The sequence below is a fragment of the Drosophila suzukii genome, chromosome 3 (genome assembly GCF_043229965.1).
Source record: "Drosophila suzukii chromosome 3, CBGP_Dsuzu_IsoJpt1.0, whole genome shotgun sequence".
Lineage (NCBI taxonomy): Eukaryota > Metazoa > Arthropoda > Insecta > Diptera > Drosophilidae > Drosophila > Drosophila suzukii.
The window spans coordinates 82959268-82978909 of NC_092082.1; the positions used below are offsets into that span (position 1 = coordinate 82959268).

At 48.9% G+C, this 19642-nt stretch overlaps 9 protein-coding genes across 10 annotated transcripts; 5 read left to right on the top strand and 4 right to left on the bottom strand.

Annotated features, from left to right (window-relative positions):
• Positions 1–34: 34 nt before the first annotated feature.
• Nagk (N-acetylglucosamine kinase) lies at positions 35–5120 on the bottom strand. Its single transcript, XM_065866204.2, has 5 exons — positions 4979–5120; positions 4268–4387; positions 1569–1779; positions 1002–1227; positions 35–789 (listed from the first exon to the last, which is right to left on the bottom strand). The coding sequence occupies exons 2-5, from the start codon at positions 4291–4293 to the stop codon at positions 206–208; spliced, it is 1047 nt and encodes a 348-aa protein (XP_065722276.2). The 5' UTR covers positions 4294–4387; positions 4979–5120; the 3' UTR covers positions 35–205.
• On the top strand, positions 2655–4131 carry SerRS-m (Seryl-tRNA synthetase, mitochondrial). Its single transcript, XM_036817329.3, has one exon. It carries the CDS (start codon positions 2822–2824, stop codon positions 4073–4075), a length of 1254 nt encoding a protein of 417 aa, XP_036673224.3. The 5' UTR covers positions 2655–2821; the 3' UTR covers positions 4076–4131.
• A 507-nt stretch (positions 5121–5627) lies between the features above and the next one.
• Surf4 (Surfeit locus protein 4) lies at positions 5628–8159 on the bottom strand. The gene is made up of 4 exons (XM_017069943.4): positions 7914–8159; positions 6879–7142; positions 6402–6812; positions 5628–6342 (listed from the first exon to the last, which is right to left on the bottom strand). Exons 1-4 carry the CDS (start codon positions 7962–7964, stop codon positions 6256–6258), a joined length of 813 nt encoding a protein of 270 aa, XP_016925432.3. The 5' UTR covers positions 7965–8159; the 3' UTR covers positions 5628–6255.
• Positions 8160–8221: 62 nt separating this feature from the next.
• Positions 8222–10081, top strand: LOC108006416 (NF-kappa-B-repressing factor). The gene is made up of 5 exons (XM_017069940.4): positions 8222–8715; positions 8836–9203; positions 9262–9458; positions 9518–9679; positions 9745–10081. Exons 1-5 carry the CDS (start codon positions 8301–8303, stop codon positions 9965–9967), a joined length of 1365 nt encoding a protein of 454 aa, XP_016925429.4. The 5' UTR covers positions 8222–8300; the 3' UTR covers positions 9968–10081.
• Positions 10082–10114: 33 nt separating this feature from the next.
• On the top strand, positions 10115–12000 carry LOC108006415 (zinc finger protein 761). Its single transcript, XM_065866971.2, has 2 exons — positions 10115–10527; positions 10588–12000. Exons 1-2 carry the CDS (start codon positions 10195–10197, stop codon positions 11998–12000), a joined length of 1746 nt encoding a protein of 581 aa, XP_065723043.2. The 5' UTR covers positions 10115–10194.
• A 196-nt stretch (positions 12001–12196) lies between these two features.
• Positions 12197–12887, top strand: LOC108006419 (uncharacterized). Its single transcript, XM_017069944.4, has one exon. The coding sequence runs from the start codon at positions 12197–12199 to the stop codon at positions 12830–12832; it is 636 nt and encodes a 211-aa protein (XP_016925433.4). The 3' UTR covers positions 12833–12887.
• Positions 12840–13500, bottom strand: Trs33 (trafficking protein particle complex subunit Trs33). Its single transcript, XM_017069946.4, has 2 exons — positions 13343–13500; positions 12840–13277 (listed from the first exon to the last, which is right to left on the bottom strand). Exons 1-2 carry the CDS (start codon positions 13409–13411, stop codon positions 12888–12890), a joined length of 459 nt encoding a protein of 152 aa, XP_016925435.1. The 5' UTR covers positions 13412–13500; the 3' UTR covers positions 12840–12887.
• Positions 13501–13688: 188 nt separating this feature from the next.
• Positions 13689–16507, top strand: Tmtc4 (Transmembrane O-mannosyltransferase targeting cadherins 4). Its single transcript, XM_017069938.4, has 2 exons — positions 13689–16049; positions 16112–16507. The coding sequence occupies exon 1, from the start codon at positions 13856–13858 to the stop codon at positions 15971–15973; it is 2118 nt and encodes a 705-aa protein (XP_016925427.4). The 5' UTR covers positions 13689–13855; the 3' UTR covers positions 15974–16049; positions 16112–16507.
• On the bottom strand, positions 16264–19556 carry Atg4b (Autophagy-related 4b). Of its 2 annotated transcripts, XM_036817405.3 has the most exons (6): positions 19407–19556; positions 18232–19210; positions 17977–18172; positions 17843–17919; positions 17203–17678; positions 16264–17142 (listed from the first exon to the last, which is right to left on the bottom strand). In XM_036817405.3, exons 2-6 carry the CDS (start codon positions 19208–19210, stop codon positions 16834–16836), a joined length of 2037 nt encoding a protein of 678 aa, XP_036673300.3. In that variant the 5' UTR covers positions 19407–19556; the 3' UTR covers positions 16264–16833. The 2 variants fall into 2 exon arrangements, with proteins under 2 accessions (XP_036673300.3, XP_065723042.2); XM_065866970.2 differs by lacking the exon at positions 19407–19556 and having other exon boundaries at positions 18232–19362.
• Between the last annotated feature and the right edge of the window lie 86 nt (positions 19557–19642).

Genomic DNA, 19642 nt, shown 5'->3' on the forward strand with positions numbered 1-19642 from the left:
TAATAGTTTGATAACGATTGGAAAAGGTAAATAATTATTGTGCCGCTTTCATCGAGCGATAAAAATACTTATTTAATGATAAACTACGTATAATACTATCTATTCGTAGCACTATCTGGAAATTAAATTGGCAAACTCTACTGCACACACGCATCGTTGGCAATTTGGAAGTATGTATATTTCGGAATGGATGATCTAATACAATTTATCTAGCTACGCCGTTGGTGCCATTGGCTTTCTTTCGAGGATCGGTGTAGGTGTACAGCACCGTGACGTTGTCCGCATAGTTCCTGGGCAGATCGATGTCCGCACTATCCGCTCCCAGGTAGCAGGCTCCGTAGGCACTGCTCTTGGTGATCCGCACCAGCTTGAGGTTGAAGTCGATGCTCGTCTTGGACAGTTCCGCGATGAAGGCCTCTCGCAGCAGTTCCCAGCTGGACCACACCGATCCCACGCACACCACACTCAGGTCGCCGGACTTGACCAGATCCTTGTGCACATTGGGCAGCAGGGACAGGATCATCCGCGCCAGATGGACGCCTGCCTCCCGGAACAAACTGATGGCCAATTTGTCTCCGCTCTCGGCATTTTGCGACAGCTTCTTGCACAGATTGGCGAAGAAGGGCTTGTCGAACTTGGCGTAGCAGTGGGGCAGCATATCCAAGCGCGTCTCCAGGCTAAAGTGGTCCTTGATCAGGGCCCACGTCTTCTCCACGGGAGCCGGTGACTTCTCAAAGTTGTCCATGTGGTCGAACACCACCTTGACGGCGCGGTACGAGATGTGCCATGCTGTGGGGCAAAATAGTTGGGGGTCAACATCATAATATTTGCGAAATAAACAACAAAGGCGGCAATGAGTCAATCAGTCGATGGGCTATCAACATCATCGCTATCAGGCAATCCTAATCGGAGTTGCAGCCTTTAATCTCGACATTGGCCTGGCATTAGTAGTCCATTAGTTGATAAGGCCAACCGATTTCCAATTCCCTACACCCACTTACCGCTTCCCTCGTCGCCGAGGAAGTTGCCCCAGCCGCCGCAATTGAATGTGGAACCATCAGGATTGCGCAGTAGGCAGTTGGATCCCGTTCCCGATATCAGGACCATTCCCCCGATGGATGAGGCGGTGTACATGCTGCCCATGGTGTCGCTGGAGACGGCGTAGCTCTGGGCCAGATCCGGAAACGTGGTGCGCAACTCCTGCTCCAGTTCGCGATTGGTGGCCTCCTGTTAAGATTTACTTGTATTAAACTACATTCTTTAAAGCCCCTCTTCAAGAAGCACGTCGTGGGTTTTATGTTTATTATATTTAACAAATTAGAGGTAGATTTAAAAAATGAACTGTAGACTTGGTTTTCTATCTTAAACATTGTACACCTTTTGGAATTATATTCGTTTCGGAATAGATTTTAAGATATGAGATATAGTAAAGTATAGTAATACAAATATTTAAAATAGATTCTAAATTATATTCGAAAACTGTTTGAGGTATTGAATAGATATTAAAATATTTAAAAATAAAGTTTTCGAAAATATGAAAAGAATGTAAAAGTAAAATAATTACTGACCTGCTCGCAGCCGCTGAGGCTCAATCCCAGACTAATGAGGGACGTGTCCTTTGGAATGCCCGCCTCTTCCTTGGCCCGCTCCACCATGTCTTCGATCCTTCGGGCGCACTCTGGGATCCCGATGCCCCAGTGATTGGTGCCCAGGCCGCTGGTGGAGCCCACGGACTGGCCGCTCTCATCGCAGATGACCAGTCTGGAGTGGGTGGCTCCGCTGCAGGAGACAAAGCAGATGGTTTCTATTTCCGGACTCTTCATCGTTATACAATAGGTGGTAGGGGCCGTGACCGCGGACAATAAAGCAATGGAGTCAAATTGAATTAACCGATCTGGCGACTATAAATTGGAATGAAAGAACCGCGCAATTGACGAATTCATTTAAAGAAAACGTGTCACACGCACAAATTCTATTCGACAGCCCAAAGATCTCAATAAAACCGAGTCCAAGTGGGGTCAAAAATAAAGAAAGTTACGTACACGGAAAAAATAACTCAATTTGGACTAGAAATATATTTCTCAATTTGTTTTTGACTTTTTTAAAATGTAGATACTGAATTAGTTTCATTGTTTTTTTTTATTGACATCTTTTTAAGTACAATGTTAAATAATTTGTTTTTTGATTCTATAAGTTAAACCAGCAAACTAAAATCTATTATGATGTAAATTGGGTAATTATATCATATGTAAAAGTATGCAAACTTTGTTCTGTGTATTTGACAACCCAAATATCTCAATTAAACCAAGTCCCGCATTCAGACAAAATAGAAAGTGTTGATTCTAATCCAAGAAAATCAAATCATATAGGGGCTCTGCAATTACCGTTATATTGCACATTGCAATAACTGACGGAAGAGTCGTGACGTGAAGGAAGTGCACTGCTTAATACGCTCAATTGAGGCAATTATTTGATGGCCCATGCGAAATGCGCACAACAAAAGACGTTTGCTATCGCTATTTTTAACCATCATTCAATTTATTTCGGTCATAAAAATACCTCCATCGAAAGTTCAATCCCCAGTTCTGTTCCGTTACGTGACGTAACAGTCAGCGTAACGTTAATCAAACAAAATAAAGAAAGTTCTCGATAAATAATCGAATGTTAACAGAATGTTACATTAACAGTTTGTTATGTGCGGGTGTGCGGAATTATTATCAAATTGTACGCAAAAACATTAAATGTTTTTCGTTGAAAAGTGACTGAAACCGCACCGCCACCCGCCATCTCCGGAGTGCCACGAAGAGTAGCGTTAATTGACATGAAATTGCTGACCAATTCCCGGCTTTTGCGGCCGCTGCTGTTGCTGCGCCGCCAAAGGTCGCATGACGCAAAGGCGGAGGCGCCGATACCACGACGACCGGTTCCAACCAGTGCCCAACTGGACGATATGGAACGGAATGTGGTTAGACGCCATCACAAGAACAACGTGCCGCTGATTCGCTCTCTTATCCAGGAGGCGGAAGCTGGAGATCAGGACAAGCTGAAACAGCTAGATGTAGAACTGGAACAACTACCCAATACAACGCATCCTCGCCTGCAGGACTATGGCGAAGAGCCGCGGGAACTGGCGCAATATGTGCACCGGGTGCTGCCACCGGAGTCCAGCTTCAAGGAGTTCTCGGAACTGGCCCGTGCCCTTAACCTCTATCGCATGGATCACCTCGGCAACTATACGGGACACAAAAGCTACTACCTGACCGGCCAACTGGCCACTTTGGAGCAGGCCATTATACAGTATGCCCTGCAGGTAGTTACTGACCACGGCTTTAAACTGATCTCCGTTCCCGACATCCTGCCCAAAGAGGTGATCGAGTCTTGTGGCATGCGCACCGAGGGCGAACGTACCCAAGTCTACAAACTGGACAACGGCCAGTGCCTCTCGGGCACCTCAGAAATGGCACTGGCCGGTTTCTTTGCGAATAAGCTACTGACGGAGGAGGAGCTGCCCCTCAAGGTAACCGCGGTGAGTCGCTGCTATCGGGCTGAAACCTCGGGCCTGCATGAGGAGAAGGGCATTTATCGGGTACACCAGTTCACCAAGGTGGAAATGTTCGCCATCTGCACAGAGCAACAGTCCGAGGCGGAGCTGGAGGAGTTCAAGAACATCGAAGTGGACCTTTTCCGACGGCTGGGTCTCAACTTCCGACTGCTGGACATGCCGCCCTGCGAGCTGGGCGCACCTGCGTACCAGAAGTACGACATCGAGGCCTGGATGCCCGGTCGCCAGATGTGGGGCGAAATCTCGAGCTGCAGCAACTGTACGGACTATCAGGCCAGACGGCTGGGCATCAGATACCGTCGCTCCAGTGACGGGCAGATCTTAAATGCCCACACTATCAATGGAACGGCGACGGCCATTCCACGTCTTCTGATTGCCCTGCTGGAATCTAATCAGAGAGGAGATGCCATCGAGATACCCGCCGTGCTGAGACCCTTCATGGACGGCCAGGAGCTGATCACGCGAAACAAACGGATACCGGAGACGAAGCTGGTCAAGTTCATCAAGGCCTAGGCTAACCACATTCTGTACCTTTGACTGTTATCATTAAATCCAGCTTATCAACGCAAGCATGGGAATATTTTGAAGCACTCCCCTTAGCTGATATCTGGCAGATCAGGGTATAACACCCTGGGCTTAATCACGTTCATTAATCATCGCGATTGGCTATTGAATTACAAATTGATTGTTGACCTTTCTACATACCCTTCGACTCCGCCGAAATACTTCATGGTGAGAGCTGTTTAGCTGGGCCAAATACAAATCCCAACTGGAATGTGGCTTAAAATGCTGATCTGACGTGGAGAAGGCGGTTCCTGTCCTGTCCTGCAAGAAACAAAAAACGAGTGCAATTAAGCAATAAAACATTGCGCGATTAATTTTAGCACTGCAACGGGTTGTTAGCACTCGGATCAACCTTATCGCGTTTCATTAGCCTCAAAACCAAAACATTTGTCAACCGCACAGGTAAGAAAATAGCGCTGACACAGGTGAAATCAGCATACAAATAAAGTGGCTGAAACTAAAGCCAAAACAGGCAACACAGCAAGAGGTGGCATGCGTTTTAAGAATGCAATTTTAAACCATCGAGTGGTTTATTTATAGAGTTCGATATGTGCAGTTTCTCAGGAGCACTTCCTTTCTCAAGAGGTTTCCCTGTACCACAGATTTTCGTGACTGCATAAGTGAGAGTGCAAAGCGTGCGCCGTCCAAACTAGTTTATAATGAATCCCGCTCACTTTTGCTTACGTTTCACATATCTCGCAATTCTCCCACAATATTATTAAAACAGCGGTTGCCGATTTGATATACCACACCACGCCCCTTACGCCCACACTTGCGAACACTTCTCATTAGAATTTGATTAGAAGCGGGACGCAGGAACCCTAATATTACGACAACGAAGCCAACTCTTACCCGGCAGAGCTGTTTCCGTCCACGATTTGAACGCTTTGAGCACCAAATGCGTTATGTTTGGGTACATTCTCAATTCAAGACCAGCGACTCTTTGATATTTGTATACCGGGTAATTGCAGAGTACATGGGTATATTGTATCCGAAAAGTGTATGTCGCAACGTGAAGAATTCGCCCCTATGAGATGTATTTAACTACCAAAACCCAAGGTTTTTCAATGTTGACAAATCAAGACAATTGATTTAAATTAATTAAAATTTACTTATTATTTATAAGATTGTATTATAAGGATCCCGAAAATTGAGTCACAGGTCAGGGTGTGTTTATTATCAGGCAAACCACTCCCTTTTGCTGCAATCTATCAGATTCAATAAACGCGCTTAAGCACCCTTTTTTAATCATCGCCATTGTCTGAGGTGCTGGTGACGTCTTCATTCCATTACCTAGTACTCACAATGCCTTTTTTATTTAATTCAGATTATGGCAAACCTTGCATAAGGTCACTAAGTAGGGGGTATCCCCTAGTCGAATAGAGGTATTTCCCCTTTTTTTTGTGACGTAGCAAGCCAGCTGTTAGGCAGTGCTGTTAAACCATCTAAAATATATTCCATTCATCGTACAATTGGCGCCAAGTTCAAAAACTCACAGCTCTCAGGTTTTCTTCTCTATGTTTATTAAAACGTTACAATTTAATTCTATTACACTTTTGCTTATAAACGAAAGAAACAAATCATTGTCAATTGGTACATCATATTTTATACATCGTTTTCATTTTCAAACTTCTAGCAAACAACAAAACGCAAACACCAAGGTTACAACTTATTTATAAGAGCGTACAAATCATATAAAAAATCGGCGAAAAATATGGATGTTGAGAAGCGTAGCGTAGATACAAAAATCAGTTATGTCTCTCATTTGGGAAGGGCTCAAAGGGGGCCACACTTTTCTCTTGCTTTCTCGTTATGTACAAAAAGAAAATGTCTTAAATGTAGTCGAAGTTTGTCGTTGAATGTGCGCGAATGATGGTGTTGGGGTGGGTTTTTGGGTTGTGGTTTCTGGGTGATCCCTATGAGTGAGCCAGTGGAGAAGGGGTATTGCGGAAGTCCCTTTATTTAAAATTGTCAAGTTCTCATACGTGCCGGTGTTGTGCTGCTGATGCTGCTCCTGTTGCTGTCCCATTTTATGGTAAATCCTAACTAACATTTCTCGGAAAGAGTAAAACACGGTAAAAGTCAATTGCTGAAAGTGTTTCGTGCAAGTAGCGACCTTTGTCAGACCTCTACCACTTCTTCTTGTGCTCGTCCATGGAAACGCCGCCAGGGCCCAAGGACACGATCATGAGAAGGCCACCAATAACCGAGAGGGTCTGCAAATGTATTACATAATTAGTAAACGAAAAGAGGTAAGATGCTTTTATTGACTCACCTGGAAAAAGTCGTATTTCAAGAAATCCCTGAGTGGCTTGTAGGACGGAATGGTCCACCAGGCATTGTGGTACAGGTTCAGGACCGTGAGCAGGGCCACCAGGATCAGGGCGGACAGCTTTGTCTTGTAGCCCAGCACGACCAGCACCATCAGAATGGATCCGATGATGTCCTGGATAACCTGCCACACGCTCAGCTCGAATCGGATCAAGGTGATGAACATGAAGGCCAGCAGGATGCGGCCGGCCAGCTGCATGAAGTTCTTGGGCTTGTTCTCACCCATCGATGGCACGCCGGCGAACAGGCTGCGTCCCTCTATTCTGGCCTCGGCCAGGACGAGCAGTAGGGCTCCGATGAGGGCAAAGTTGCGCAGCAAGAACTGGAAGTCCCACAGAATGGAGTAGGCCACAGTCTGCGGGGTGAAGGATTGGGATTAGATCAAGGCTTTCTTGGCGAATTAAGCATGAAGATAACCCACCTGCAGCACCACGATGAAGAAGAGCAGGCCAACGGCGATGTCGACCTTAAAGCGGGCCATCACCATGCCGCAGCCGCCCAGCTGCCCCAGCAGGTTGACTAGGACAAAGACGGTGGCCAGGAACTTGCCGCAGCCCCAGCTCATGTCCATGTACTCGCGCTGCTCGTTCCACTGGAAGTACATGCGCAGGCCGTCCTCGAAGAAGGTGGCAATGAGGCACAAGCGGGCCACCGTGGGCAGCACATTCTTGCCGCGCTTGATAACCTGCAAAGGAGAGAGGGAGAGAACGATCAAGTGGCTGATCAGGATGGGTGCTGATATGGTGATAGTGCGCTACTGACAAGGTGATAAGGGATCCAAAATATACAACGCTACTGAGCGTGGCTTGCGCGTAGTCGGTGGAAATCGCCCGCTGACTGTGACGTGTCTTTAAAACGCTCTATCTGTCGATTGCTATCTGCCAGCTAACGGGTTTTGGCCTGGCTGTCCGTGTAACTTTAATAGATGCACATGTGTATATGTAAATCGCGAGCAAGTTCACCTGGCTTTCTAGCCCGTCTATTACGGAACTCGACCTGGTCGCTGGCGTCCAGATGCCCCCGCTCCCCTCCCCTCCCCTACTTAAACTCTCTTTCCCTTTCAGCACTTTCACTTGCGGCGACAGCTCTCTCGCACGCACACTAGCACACAGTTTACACACACACAGGTAGCCAAAGAGGCGGCGAGAGAGAGTTTTCCCCCCGGTGGACGCAACAACTGGTAATTGAAGTACTGGAGTTTCGTGGTAACCCATCTGGAGTGCCTTCTACGGAAGCTAGTGCCCAAGCACGTAGCTCCAATGTCGTGGGATCGCGGTTATAGTGCAGCCCAAGACCTCGAACTTTGCCGCGTTTGGGTGACGTTGGCAGTTTTCCCAGTCCGCAGCGGCCAGGGCGTCCCCGTAAATCGCCCTCTGGGAGCATGTTAGGGCACTCCCTGGGGTGATATGGACTTCTGGTGGACTCCCTGTCGGGAGCAGCACCTATTATATATTACCTGTTCCGCCACATCCTCCGTTTTCGCTATGTACTCGTTCGGTATGCTCATCTTGGCAGTTTATCTCTCACTTTTGGGGCGCTCAGCTGGTGGGGATCAGATCCTTTTGGCTATTCGTTTCTGGCTTCCTGGGCGTCTCGTCGCGTCGCTCTCCAAATTGCAGTCAAAGTTACCAAAAAATCATGAATTAAAATTAAAAGCAGGAACTTTATGGCGTGGAGCCCAGAGTGACCGCGCCGATAACGATAAAAGATACCGTTCGGCCTGGAAATAAATACCATGACATACCACCTCAGTGTTGGAAAATACTGTAAAGGTCACACTGCCAGCGTGCGTGCATTTTTTATTTGCCGGAGAAAGCGCTTTACCCGATCAATCTTGTCCAGAATGTCTGCCAAATCCAAGAAACAGAAGATTGAGAACGCCGGGGGCGTGGAGACCCAGCCAAAGCAGAAGAAGGTCAAGGCCAAGAACCAGGCGGACGCCGGCTACGGCTCTGGTGAGTTCTCCCTCGACTGGGATGTGGACAGCTACCGGACGGAGTACGAGAGCGAGGAGCACTGGGACCTACGACGCAGCTTCATGCTGGCCCACAAGGAGAAATTCGAGGAGGATCGCCTGGTGTGCCTGGCCCAGACGTTTATTAACATGGAGTTCATGGGCTGCAAGTATCCTAGCGAGACGATGCGCCTGGTGGCCGAAATGTCCAAGGAGATTGCCGAGGAATTCCGGCGCAAACGCGATCAGCGCCTAAAGCGTACCTTCGTCTCGGCCTCGGACGCGGCGGAGCAGCGCGCCAAAGGTAGACGCAAGAACAATTAGTGGGCGAGGGCCATGAGGAGGGAGAAGATTCTTTATATACCTATCAGTAGTAACTATACGAGCCAGAGACCACAGCCTAATGCCTAATTCCAACAACTAGGGCGCCGGGCTGCAGCCGCACGACCAGCGGATTCCCCAAAGGATAGCTCGAACAGATTAACACGAGAACGCCTGTGCTTCGGCGGCGGCGAGCCCATCGATCTCTACCAGGACCTGCGTTTCGGGCCGCTCATCTTGTACTTGGCCGGAGGGCGCAATTGCCTACGTAACTCCTGCGCCGTTGCCAATTGCAAGTACGAGGAGCGCGCTAGCCTAGAACAACCAGCCACAGATATGACAAAATACGTTGAAGTATTGGTAAACGACGAGGTGGTAGCCACTGGCCAGGGAGAGAACCTCAAGTCGGCCAAACTGGCTGCTTTCAAGCAGGCGCTCCTCGTGCTGCAGTCCCATTGCTACAGCATAAAGGTATGAGCAGTCTTGATATTCACATATAATGACACATCTCAACCTGTCTGTTCCCCAGCTGAATGCCACACGTGAGACCATCAAGGTTGAGAAAAGCAAAACCGGCGTAAACATCAATGTCACCAAGGAGTCCGCTGACAGCCTGGGCGATCCCAAGTTGGATGCCAGCAACAAGGGATATCGCATGATGCGGCTAATGGGTTGGGCGGGCGGTGGCTTGGGGCGCCTAAAGCAGGGACGTGAAGAGCCAGTAGGGTAGGTTTCAAACTGCAATTCTATCTCTAGATTAGCCTTAAATTACTATATTATTTTAGTTACCTGTTAAAGAGCAATCGCACTGGATTGGGCGCCATAAATCAGCAGTTAGATCTCGCCGACTACAAGAAACTGTTACAGAACTATCTGAATTCGGACGACATGCGTGACATGCAGTTTGAGCCCAATTTTATGAAGGAGGAGCGCGCCTCGTTTCACCAGTGAGCATCTTGTTACTTGATTTGAACAGATTAAGAGGATTATAATTGTGATTTTATCTTTCCAGAATGGCCAGCCGAATGGGCTTGCGTTCCAGCAGCTTTGGTGTTGGCCATAGCCGGCGCCTGTTGATCACCAAGAAGGTCACCTACAGCCAGATACTCACGGAGGTCCTGTCGCGGCGCAATCCCAAGTTTTGTGAGCGGTACTTTGTGCAGGTGCCCATGCAGAAGGCCCATCTGTTTCCCGGCCATGTGGCCGGCTTGGAGTTGGAAAATATATGCGAATAGGCTGGGGGAAAAATAACGGTTCATCTAGTAATACTCGTACATATAAAAGAATCTTCTTATATTTAGTTTAAGAAACAGGATATAAAATACAAGAAAAGAATTTTTTACCGTGTACTTTGTTTACGTTTCGCGCCGAATGACTGAAAATTATTTTACATTGAAGAAGAAGAATCGTTGCAATTGCACTTTTTATTCTCATGTGTTTCCTGAATGTTTTTTGAGAAGAGATGAATAAATGTCCCCGATGCAATTGCGAAGCGACTGGAGAGAACCGCCTGGTTACGGACAGCTGTGGGCACACCAAGTGCCGTCTCTGCCTGGTGGCGGATGTGTCCGATTGCCTTGAGTGCCGAGTTGCACGTCAGGAGGAGGAGAGGGCCAGAATCCAACAGACAAAGGAAAAGGAACGAACTCCAGCGGATAAGTGTATCATTGTCACGGATAAGGGCTATCACTGCACAGTGTGCAAAAAGGACTTTCGCAGCCGCACCCAGCAATATTACCACCTCGCCTGTGGCAACGATCTTCTCAAGAAGTTTAGCTGCAAGGAATGCGGTCGCGTAAGTTTAAAGATGTTCCTGCTGTTTTTGCTCCCCATAATAACTCCACTCTGTTCCCAGAGGTTTGCCAGCCGTTCCCATTTGAAGTACCATCTCAGCAGCCATGAGAACCAATCGAAGCACACGTGCGGCGTCTGCAACAAGAGTTTCAAGCAGAAAATCATCCTGCAGCGCCACATGCTCACCCACAAACAAGAGCAGCATGTGTGTCAGGTCTGCCAGAAGGTCTTCCGCCGCCAGAGCTCCCTCAAATGCCACCTGGCCATCCACACCGATCTCGGTCTTCCATACAAATGCGAGCTGTGCTCCAAGCACTTCCAGAACAAGGCCAATTTGAACCAGCACCTGCGGAAGCACGACCAGAACAGCATCCGGCACAAGTGCAAGGTGTGTCAGAAGTCCTTCCTGCGCCAAACCACGCTCCGACTGCACATGAAGCGACATTCGATTCGTGAACGCCAATCCTGCTCCTTGTGCGGCAAGAGCTACAACGACGCGGATGCCCTGAGCCGCCACCTGAGGCAGCACAAGACCTTAGAACGCTACCGCTGTATCGAATGCGAAATCACGGTTAACCGGAAAGACAACATGCTCCGTCACCTGCGCTCCATGCATCCGGGATGTGCCTTTGAGAGCACTGTGGAGATAGTTACCGCCAGGTCCAATGCTCAAGAGATCACGCAGGTGGTGCCGGTGGAGGAGAGACCACCCACGATCGTGCGCTACAACAGCGTGATCCAGAGCGTGGGCAACGTGGAGCCAGTGGTGGTACCGGAAATGTTGCCATTACCAACTCCTTTACGAGATCTACACCTGGAGCAACCACTACTACAGCTTGAGCAACCAATACTACAGCTGGAGCAACCACTACTACAGCTAGAGCAACCACTACTAGAGCTGGAGCAACCGTTACTGGAGCTGCAGCAGCCACTACTACAGCTGGAGCAACCATTCCTGCAGTTTGAGCAACCACTACTACAGCTGGAGCCACCACTTCTGCAGCTGGAGCAACCACTACAACAGCTGGAGCAACCACTTCTGCAGCTGGAGCAACCACTACAACAGCTGGAGCAACCACTTCTACAGCTGGAGCAACCACTACAACAGCTGGAGCAACCACTTCCACAGCTGGAGCAACCAGTACTACGGCGGGAGCAACCACTTCTACAGCCGGAGCAACCACTACTACGGCGGGAGCAACGATTTCGACACTTGGATCAACCAATACCTGTCACAGAACACCGGCCACTGCCAAACGTTATGCCCGAGGAGAATGTCCAGCTCTATAGGAAGATCATCTTGGACCTGGACAACGAAGAGTATTCCAATGAGCTCGTCATCGATGAGCGCCAAGAATCCGCCACGCAGCAACGGCAGCCCCGTGGCACGGGGCAAAGCAGCTCCAAATTTAGCGAGATGCACTGGCGCAAGAATTTTAAATTCTGGTACCAAAAAGAGGAAAACACAAAGTGAGGATATGATCTCTCTATTGTGTTGGCCCTTTTCGACGGGCCCTCTAATTTATTAAAGATAAGTCAGGTGCTGCGAACCGAAGCGAGCCGCAATAGTCTTGTTGGCCGCTAGCCATATTTCCGCGTGTCGACGTCAGTGCCAAGTTCGCCCATCGGAAGCAGCAGAACCTCTTAATTTGTAGCTATCAGTATTCAATATGTTGGACGAGCGATCGGAACTCGAGACTCTGCGAGAGATATATTACCTAACTGATGGTGCGTCCGGAAATTGGCGCAAGTTGCTCGCTCTGGGCGACTGCCTGGACCAGCAACTGAAGCGCAAGCTGCTCTGGATGTGGCCCACTTCGGTTGACTTGGACTACTTTAATCAGCTTCTTTCCATGCACAATATCCATCGTATTTTGAGCATAGGCTGCGGCAGTGGTCTTCTGGAATGGCTGATGACCGCATCTGGCGGGCGGAGAGTGTCCATGTTTGGCCTAGAAGTCGACCGCAAGTGGTGGCAAAGCAAGTACTCCGTTCGTAGCTTTATACCGCTCAACTACGTGGAGGGTGCAAGCCAACTGCATACGGAATTATTGACCAGCTGCTGCAATGACGCCCCTCCTTGTGCCTTGCTCTTTTGTTACTTTAACAACCGCGGAGCATTCTTGGAATACCTTAAAGTGTTCCGGGGAAAGTGGCTGATACTGATTGGACCACAGCCCGCCCGGGGTATCCACACAGATCCCAATCCTGTCCAGCCCCAGCTGCCCGAGGACCAGTGGACTCTTCGAGAACGCCTCAACTGGACTGACCAAAACATTGTGGCGTTCTACGAGAAAATAGCCTAGTGTAGTCTGTAGTATCTATATAAGTGTATTAATAAACCTTTGCCTTATGTCCTAACTAGTTTCTATTCACTTCTATGTGGAACTTGCAGGCCGGTATGCTCTGCACCTCTGCTGTCACGGTGCTGTTGATGCCCAGATTGCTTAGTGCTCCTCGCACCAGCCCGCATGTGAAGGCCACGAACTTGGGCGCGTGCTCCAGCTGCTTGGTGCCCGGCGAAATGCGAGTCAGGAAGCGGAATGCTTTGTCCTGCACCACGTACATGCCATGGTTATTTGTCCTCAGGTTGTCCACCTGCTTTTTGTAGATGAGCGTCCAGAAGTCGGTGCAGATAAATTTCATAGTCTCCAACTCGTCCTTGAAACGCGACACTTCGCGGGTGAGCCGCTCGATCAGGCGGTAGCCGGTGGTAAAACCAATGTACTCCAAAGTGGCCAGGTCGTGCTCCTAATAAATGGAACCAATGGAAAATATTGGATAGGACTTGTTTTCTAATAGCTAGCAACTTTTACCTTGTTGCTATCAAGGCAATAGTTGACTATCTCCGCATGGAGGCAATCAAAAAGGATTTCCTCAGACATTTTGCGAGCTCTGGAATTTTTCTTTGTACAGTCAACTAATTTTCCACGGATTTGTTTTGAATGCAAAACAGCTGTTTTTTTTACGTTGACATCCGAATGGCAAGCTAACTTTTGACGGTTTTTTTTAAATCAGGTATTTATTTATTTATGTAGAGCTTGATTATGGTTAAAATCTATAACTTGTGTTAATTTTACGTGCTTAGCAACAGTTTTTTAAAATTTATTTGCTAGATATTTTGTGTGATTATGAAATATATTATTTTTCTAGCAATTTTCTAGCTACATAGTGCTTATGGCCATAGATGGATTTGGCAGCACTGATAAGTAAGTGAGGGGGTGTTTGGTCAGAAGCAAAACAAAAAATGTATACAAAACACCGCTGCTTAAAATTCGGGAAACTAGTTAATTGAAACTGCTAAATCGACAATAAATAAATAATTCAGGATGCTGGACATTCGCCACAAGGCCGCCCTGCACAGCATGGTGTGTCAGGCGATCCTGGTGCTGATTTGCTTAGTTTGCTACGGCTGCGGTGGCCTGAGTGGGGCAAAATTCGTCTTCGATGACACGGTGGCCATCGTCAAGAACCGGGATGTCAACACACTGCCCACCAACTGGACGGCGATCTTCACCAACGACTTCTGGGGCGCCTCCCTCCTCAGCTCCGATTCGCACAAGTCCTTCCGGCCACTGACCACCCTGATGTTCCACTGCGAGTACGCCCTACTTGGACTGAATGCCTCCCACATGAAGTTCCTCAACCTCCTGCTGCACTGCGTCAACACGCTGCTCATGTGGCGATTGGTTCGGTCGCTGTACGTGCCGGAGGTCAACACGGAGCGATGGGCGATCCTCTCCGCTGCTTTGTTTGCTGCTCATCCCATTCACACGGAGGCTGTTTCGGGTGTGGTGGGTAGGGCAGAGCTCATGTTCGCCATGATTCACCTGCTTTGCCTTCTGCTGACCGTGGCCAATGCTGGAAAACACGGTCTTCAGACTGGTGGCCTAATCCTGCTCCTAACCGCCGTGGGAATGCTCTTCAAGGAGTCCGCTGTGACCATTCCCATGTCGTGTGTGCTGCTGGATTACTTTCAAAATGGCTACTATCATTTGCCAGTCAAGGATCAGTGGAACCTTTTGCACAACCGGATGAGCTACTTGGTATACCTGTTGGGCACTTTGGCTCTGCTGACGGCTCGCCTCTGGTGGCAGGACTTTGAGACGCCCACGTTCAAGGAGGTGGACAACCCAGTGGCTCACAATGAGCACATCCTGACCCGAGGACTATCCCAGCAGTACCTGCTCGTCATGAACATCTGGCTGATGCTGTGCCCCCACTGGCTGTGCTACGACTGGGCTTTGGGTTGCGTCAAGCTGGTGACCAGCATCTGGGATCTGAGACTGCAGGGCGTGATCGGATTTTACTCCATCCTGCTGGTGGCTCTAATGAACTTCCGTCGCCTTCCTGGATTAATGCTAGCTCTGGGCTTGATGATCATCCCTTTCCTGCCCGCGTCGGGAATTATTTGCGTGGGATTTGTGATCGCAGAGCGAACGCTCTACGTGCCCTCCATAGGCTTTTGCCTGGTGTCCATCTACGGATTCCTCTACTGGTATGATTGCAGCACGAAGAAAAGTCTTTGGCGCACTGGATTGCGGATTCTCCTTATGCTGCTTTTCACCGTGATGATGCTGCGCACACGCCAGCGAGCCACAGACTGGCTGAATGAGGAGCAACTGTTTAAGTCCGCCCTTCAGGTGTGTCCCGATAACGCCAAGGTGCACTACAACATCGCTCGGCTGGCCACTGATACGGGAAACAATACGAAAGCCTTTCTGCACTATCACAAGGCCATTGACCTGTATCCCAGCTACGAGTCAGCCTTGATGAATCTTGGGAACCTGTACCGGGAGCATGGCCAACTGGCTACAGCTGAGGAGTACATACGAATGGCTCTGCAGGCGTATCCGTCCTTTCCCGCTGCCTGGATGAATCTCGGCATTGTTCAATCGGCCCAGGGAAAGTTCGACAAGGCCTTGGCCAGCTATGAGAAGGCCTTGAAGTACAGGACCAACTTCGCTGTGTGTTACTACAACATGGGTAACCTTTATTTGGAGCAGAAGCTCTACGCCGAAGCCCTCCAGCATTGGCAGCACGCTGTGGCACTTAATCCCCGCCAGCCAAAAGCCTGGGCCAACATTCTTACCATGCTGGACAATCGAGGACTGCAGGACGACGCCCTGCGCATCTCCAATCAGGCCCTGCAGCATCTTCCCAACGATGCCAGCATCCTGTTTATTCGAGCCAATGTCCTGGGCAAGTTAAAGCAATACGCGGAGGCGGAGTCGCTCTATAAGCGAGTTATTGAGCTGGAGCCCCACAACATGCTCTACTATACGAATCTCGGAGTTCTCTATCATCGGTGGGACAAGTCCCAGGAGGCTATAGAGGCTTATCGGACGGCGATAAGTATTAACGCGGCGAGGGCAACGACAGCACGGGAGAATCTCAGCAAGCTTATGAAGCGCCTGCAGAGGGAAGCGCAGGTCACCCAAAGATAAGCGTTAGCTTTCAAGTCTCACCGCAAAATATGGAACCAACCAAATGTTATTTGTCTTTGAACGCAAATAATAGGAGGTAATTATTTGTATTTCATAAAATTAGGATGTAAAACTTAACTACTATGTACACTTCTCAAGCTACAATAATCCCAGAGAAAATATGAGGTTGTGGGTTCAGTCTCTAGTCCCAGAAAGTTATAAACGTACTTACTCTTGAAAGACACTAAAATTAGATAGCAATATATGAATATCACACGACCCATATCCCATCCACGGAATCTCAGTACACCTTATTTATTTTTAGTATAAGTTTAGGATAATTTATTTATTTATTAATTTACTCGAGGGTATATACAATTAATGTTAAAACTAATTAATGATCGAACAATTACAAGACGACTTACATAAATAAACTAAATCCTAGAACGTAAGGACTACATGAAATACTTTAGAAAATAGTGACAATTTAGGCACCATTGTAAAATGATTCAATTCCATTAAAGATTCATGTTTTTAAAATAATAATACCGCAAATTACACGAGTTTATATATAACGCATATAAACAGATCGGGGCTGCTGGAACATGGAACAAGCTGAAACACTTTGGCAGAATGCGAGACTACAAGTCGAACAAAAGAGAGATTAACGTGTGGACATCAGTAAATATTCAAGATACATGCATGCGTCTATGTACTATATGCGTAGGCGTAAAGGTATAACAAAGTCTTGTTGTTTGAGATACGGGTCTGTTGGGTTTTTCTGGGCGAGCAAGCGAGCAACGGCGGTTCGGAACTAAATCAAATAATAATGAGCAAATAACACAGCTAGCACAGCAACAAGGTTATGGGGCGTAAACGATCTACAGCAGCACAAATTCCTCGCTTTCACTATCATCTTGGTCATTGTCGTCCACATGGTGTGGAGGCAACAATTGGGTGCCCAGCTCCTGGGCCAAAGCAGCCACCTGTTTTATGAGCGGCTTGTACAGCGAATCACTCATCTCGTCACGCTCGTGGTCCAGGCATCGGCCTCGCGAGAATGAGAACAGTGGATAGTTCATCTCGGCTTGCTCGGCCTGATGATGATGGGTTGATTGGGGCGTCACTTGATGGCCCCCAGCCGCCTTATCCACTGTGGCCCCGGAGGCACAGCGCATGGGATGCAAGTACTGGAATAATTAACAGAGTAACAAAAAGATTCGAGGAAGGATTGCTTGGCTGTGGCTCACCAGCTGCACGCTCTCCATAAAGCTGTCGAAATCACTCTTGGTGGCACAGTAAAAGCCGATGCAACAGCTGGGATCCATTTTGCTCGCCTTAAGCTTTCGTGGCGACTTGCAGTGGAACGAGTGCAGAGAAAAGTTCTCCTGATTCACATCCACCATCTCCTGGCAATAGTGCGGATCCAAATGGATGAGCCTGTCCTCCTGAAAGCCCACAAAGTACAGCGAGTGCTTGGGCTTGCCCCCAATGATGCCCAAACAGTGCTCCGTACTCAGCAGCAGCTTCAGGCAATGGGCATACACGGGATTTAGTTTATCGCTGCCCAGGCGCAATGGGATAAGGACAATGAGGGATTTCCAGTGCTGTTGGTGCTCCGATTTAGGCGTTTCCGCCTGCGATCGCTTCGCTTGCTGCCAAGGCACATGGGGTTTGGGCGCCGGCTCGGGAATGCTGCACTGATCCTCAATATCCTGTATATAAACTGAAACATGGAAACACGGTTATAAATCAAAATAGACTATCAAATAAGGCCATGAGTAATGAGCCCCAACAAGGTTGCAACAGTTAATCATGGCCGGTATCAATGTGTCACGGCACTTATCTTGTAGTTCTTGGGGTTAGGGAATTCTTTATGCCCGTACTTACTCGTGCAATCTTTGGCCACATAGACACTGATATTGTCAAAGTCTGCATTTTCCTGAGCTGCATGCTCCAAGGCGTGTCTGTGGTGGGGTAAAGGCTTATCAGTTTTGATAAAGATAACAGTCTGCATTACTTACTTTAGCAAATAGGAGACCGAGGCGGGGCCATACCAGTCGCCTGGCTTTTTGCCCAGATCTTCCCCCAGCCGCACCAGGGCGTGAATGGAGAAGGGACTGTTTTTCGAGGAACTGTCGCCGAACCACTTGACGATCTTCTTATGCATGTTATCCTCGTAGGTGGAGTGCAACTGAGACTCTGAATCATAGCGCCAACCTGTAGGGAGACAAGTCTTATGAGAATCCAATTAGTTGGTGCTGTTTCGCTCAACTTACTGCGTCCCAGGAAGTGACAGATTAGTCCTTGGGCCAGGAGCATCTGGCCACTCCTTAGCATACAGCCCCAGCCGCAATCCGATGTGTAGTTGGAGCCATTCATGATGGGAAACTCTCGCCGGTAGGTCATCCAGATTCTGCTGTAGAAGTCCCGCCGAAAGCCCTCGATGCCTTCCTCCCAGGGCTGTTCGCCCACCTGGTTCTCGACTGCGTCCATTCCCAGCTCCTGGGGCACCACAATCTCGTCGATCTGCTGCGGATTAAGGGCTGGATACAGGGAGGCAGACGTCGAGGTTGCTTGAATGCTGTCGAACGCCGATGTGGCGTTGTCAGGCGTCGTATCTGCTCCGCTGGGCAGTTCGGTAATGGAACTTTCCATGCTCACAGGCGGGGTGAAGCGACGATGATAGCACCTGCCCAGCAGCCACACTGGCTGCTCCTTTGAGAAGCTCGTCTGACGCATCTTCCCGCTCCAGCCGTACTTCACATTATGCCACATGGCCACCAGCTTGGACTCCATACCCTTGGTGGGCGTGCGGTTGGCCGACAGGTCACCGTTTTCCTCGCTATGCTGCTCCACGTGACCGCAGCTCGGGCCGCTGCTGCCGCTGCCGCCACCACTGCCTCCTCCATAGAGCTGACTGAAGGCGTTCATGAAACGTGATGACGTCGATATTTTGCGCTGCGGTGTTGCTGTCGCAGCGTTTTCCGACTTAAGGTTCAGATTCGCACCTGAGGTGCTCACGGGCGAGGGGGAGGGGGCGCGCGGGACGGCGAATACGGTGCGAGGGATCGTTTGAATGGGGGCCGCCTGCTCCTCCTCGATGGCGCCGTCCTCCACCAGCGGCAGGGATAGGGGATCCGGAACCGCATCCTGGCCGCACATCCGGCTGCCCTCCACAATGCTTCCCTCGCCGGCGGCTTCGAAGAGCATTAGTTTCTCGTCGGTCAACTTGGAGAGGAGGCCGTCATAGTTCATCTGCTTGGTGGCCGTGGACGAGGACATGAAAACAGAGGCGGAAGAGGAAGAGGTGGATGAGCGACGACGACGCTTTGTCCGCAACTTGGGAAACTTGAAGAACTGCGGCATGGCAATCTCGGTGCGAGCCAGTTGCTGGCCCTGGCTCAACTGACAACGACCACCGATTGCGTGCTAATTACAAATGTTTACTCACCGTTTATTTGTTGACAAAATAAGATAAAGTAACTATACGAAATTTGTTTTTCTTATTCTTATTCGCGAGAAGTACAATTGCCAATTACGGTGTTGCCAGACCGCCGAGTTGCTCTAGTGTTTGTATGTATGTCAGATTTGTGTTTTGAATTTCGCTAGTTCAGGGGCGGACTTTAAGTAAAAACTAAAATGAATCTTAAGTTTAATTTCTAGTTTAAAAATATTAAAAAAATTAAA

Bases quoted from the DNA above. Each gene is read 5' to 3' on its own strand.
- Atg4b (XM_065866970.2), bottom strand. From the start codon at position 19,321: ATGCCGCAGTTCTTCAAGTTTCCCAAGTTGCGGACAAAGCGTCGTCGT. The intron at 17,679-17,842 runs GTAAGTACGGGC...TCCATGTTTCAG, and splicing joins TGTGGCCAAAGATTGCACGA to TTTATATACAGGATATTGAG. The intron at 17,143-17,202 runs GTGAGCCACAGC...TAATTATTCCAG, and splicing joins TTATGGAGAGCGTGCAGCTG to TACTTGCATCCCATGCGCTG.
- LOC108006416 (XM_017069940.4), top strand. From the start codon at position 8,301: ATGTCTGCCAAATCCAAGAAACAGAAGATTGAGAACGCCGGGGGCGTG. The intron at 9,204-9,261 runs GTATGAGCAGTC...TCTGTTCCCCAG, and splicing joins CCCATTGCTACAGCATAAAG to CTGAATGCCACACGTGAGAC. The intron at 9,680-9,744 runs GTGAGCATCTTG...TTATCTTTCCAG, and splicing joins GAGCGCGCCTCGTTTCACCA to AATGGCCAGCCGAATGGGCT.
- LOC108006419 (XM_017069944.4), top strand. From the start codon at position 12,197: ATGTTGGACGAGCGATCGGAACTCGAGACTCTGCGAGAGATATATTAC.
- Surf4 (XM_017069943.4), bottom strand. From the start codon at position 7,964: ATGAGCATACCGAACGAGTACATAGCGAAAACGGAGGATGTGGCGGAA. The intron at 6,813-6,878 runs GTGGGTTATCTT...TTCACCCCGCAG, and splicing joins TCTTCATCGTGGTGCTGCAG to ACTGTGGCCTACTCCATTCT. The intron at 6,343-6,401 runs GTGAGTCAATAA...ATACATTTGCAG, and splicing joins TGAAATACGACTTTTTCCAG to ACCCTCTCGGTTATTGGTGG.
- SerRS-m (XM_036817329.3), top strand. From the start codon at position 2,822: ATGAAATTGCTGACCAATTCCCGGCTTTTGCGGCCGCTGCTGTTGCTG.
- LOC108006415 (XM_065866971.2), top strand. From the start codon at position 10,195: ATGAATAAATGTCCCCGATGCAATTGCGAAGCGACTGGAGAGAACCGC. The intron at 10,528-10,587 runs GTAAGTTTAAAG...CTCTGTTCCCAG, and splicing joins GCTGCAAGGAATGCGGTCGC to AGGTTTGCCAGCCGTTCCCA.
- Nagk (XM_065866204.2), bottom strand. From the start codon at position 4,293: ATGAAGTATTTCGGCGGAGTCGAAGG. The intron at 1,780-4,267 runs GTATGTAGAAAG...TGTCTCCTGCAG, and splicing joins TATTTCGGCGGAGTCGAAGG to CGGAGCCACCCACTCCAGAC. The intron at 790-1,001 runs GTAAGTGGGTGT...TTTGCCCCACAG, and splicing joins CCTCGGCGACGAGGGAAGCG to CATGGCACATCTCGTACCGC.
- Tmtc4 (XM_017069938.4), top strand. From the start codon at position 13,856: ATGCTGGACATTCGCCACAAGGCCGCCCTGCACAGCATGGTGTGTCAG.
- Trs33 (XM_017069946.4), bottom strand. From the start codon at position 13,411: ATGTCTGAGGAAATCCTTTTTGATTGCCTCCATGCGGAGATAGTCAAC. The intron at 13,278-13,342 runs GTAAAAGTTGCT...TCCATTTATTAG, and splicing joins ATTGCCTTGATAGCAACAAG to GAGCACGACCTGGCCACTTT.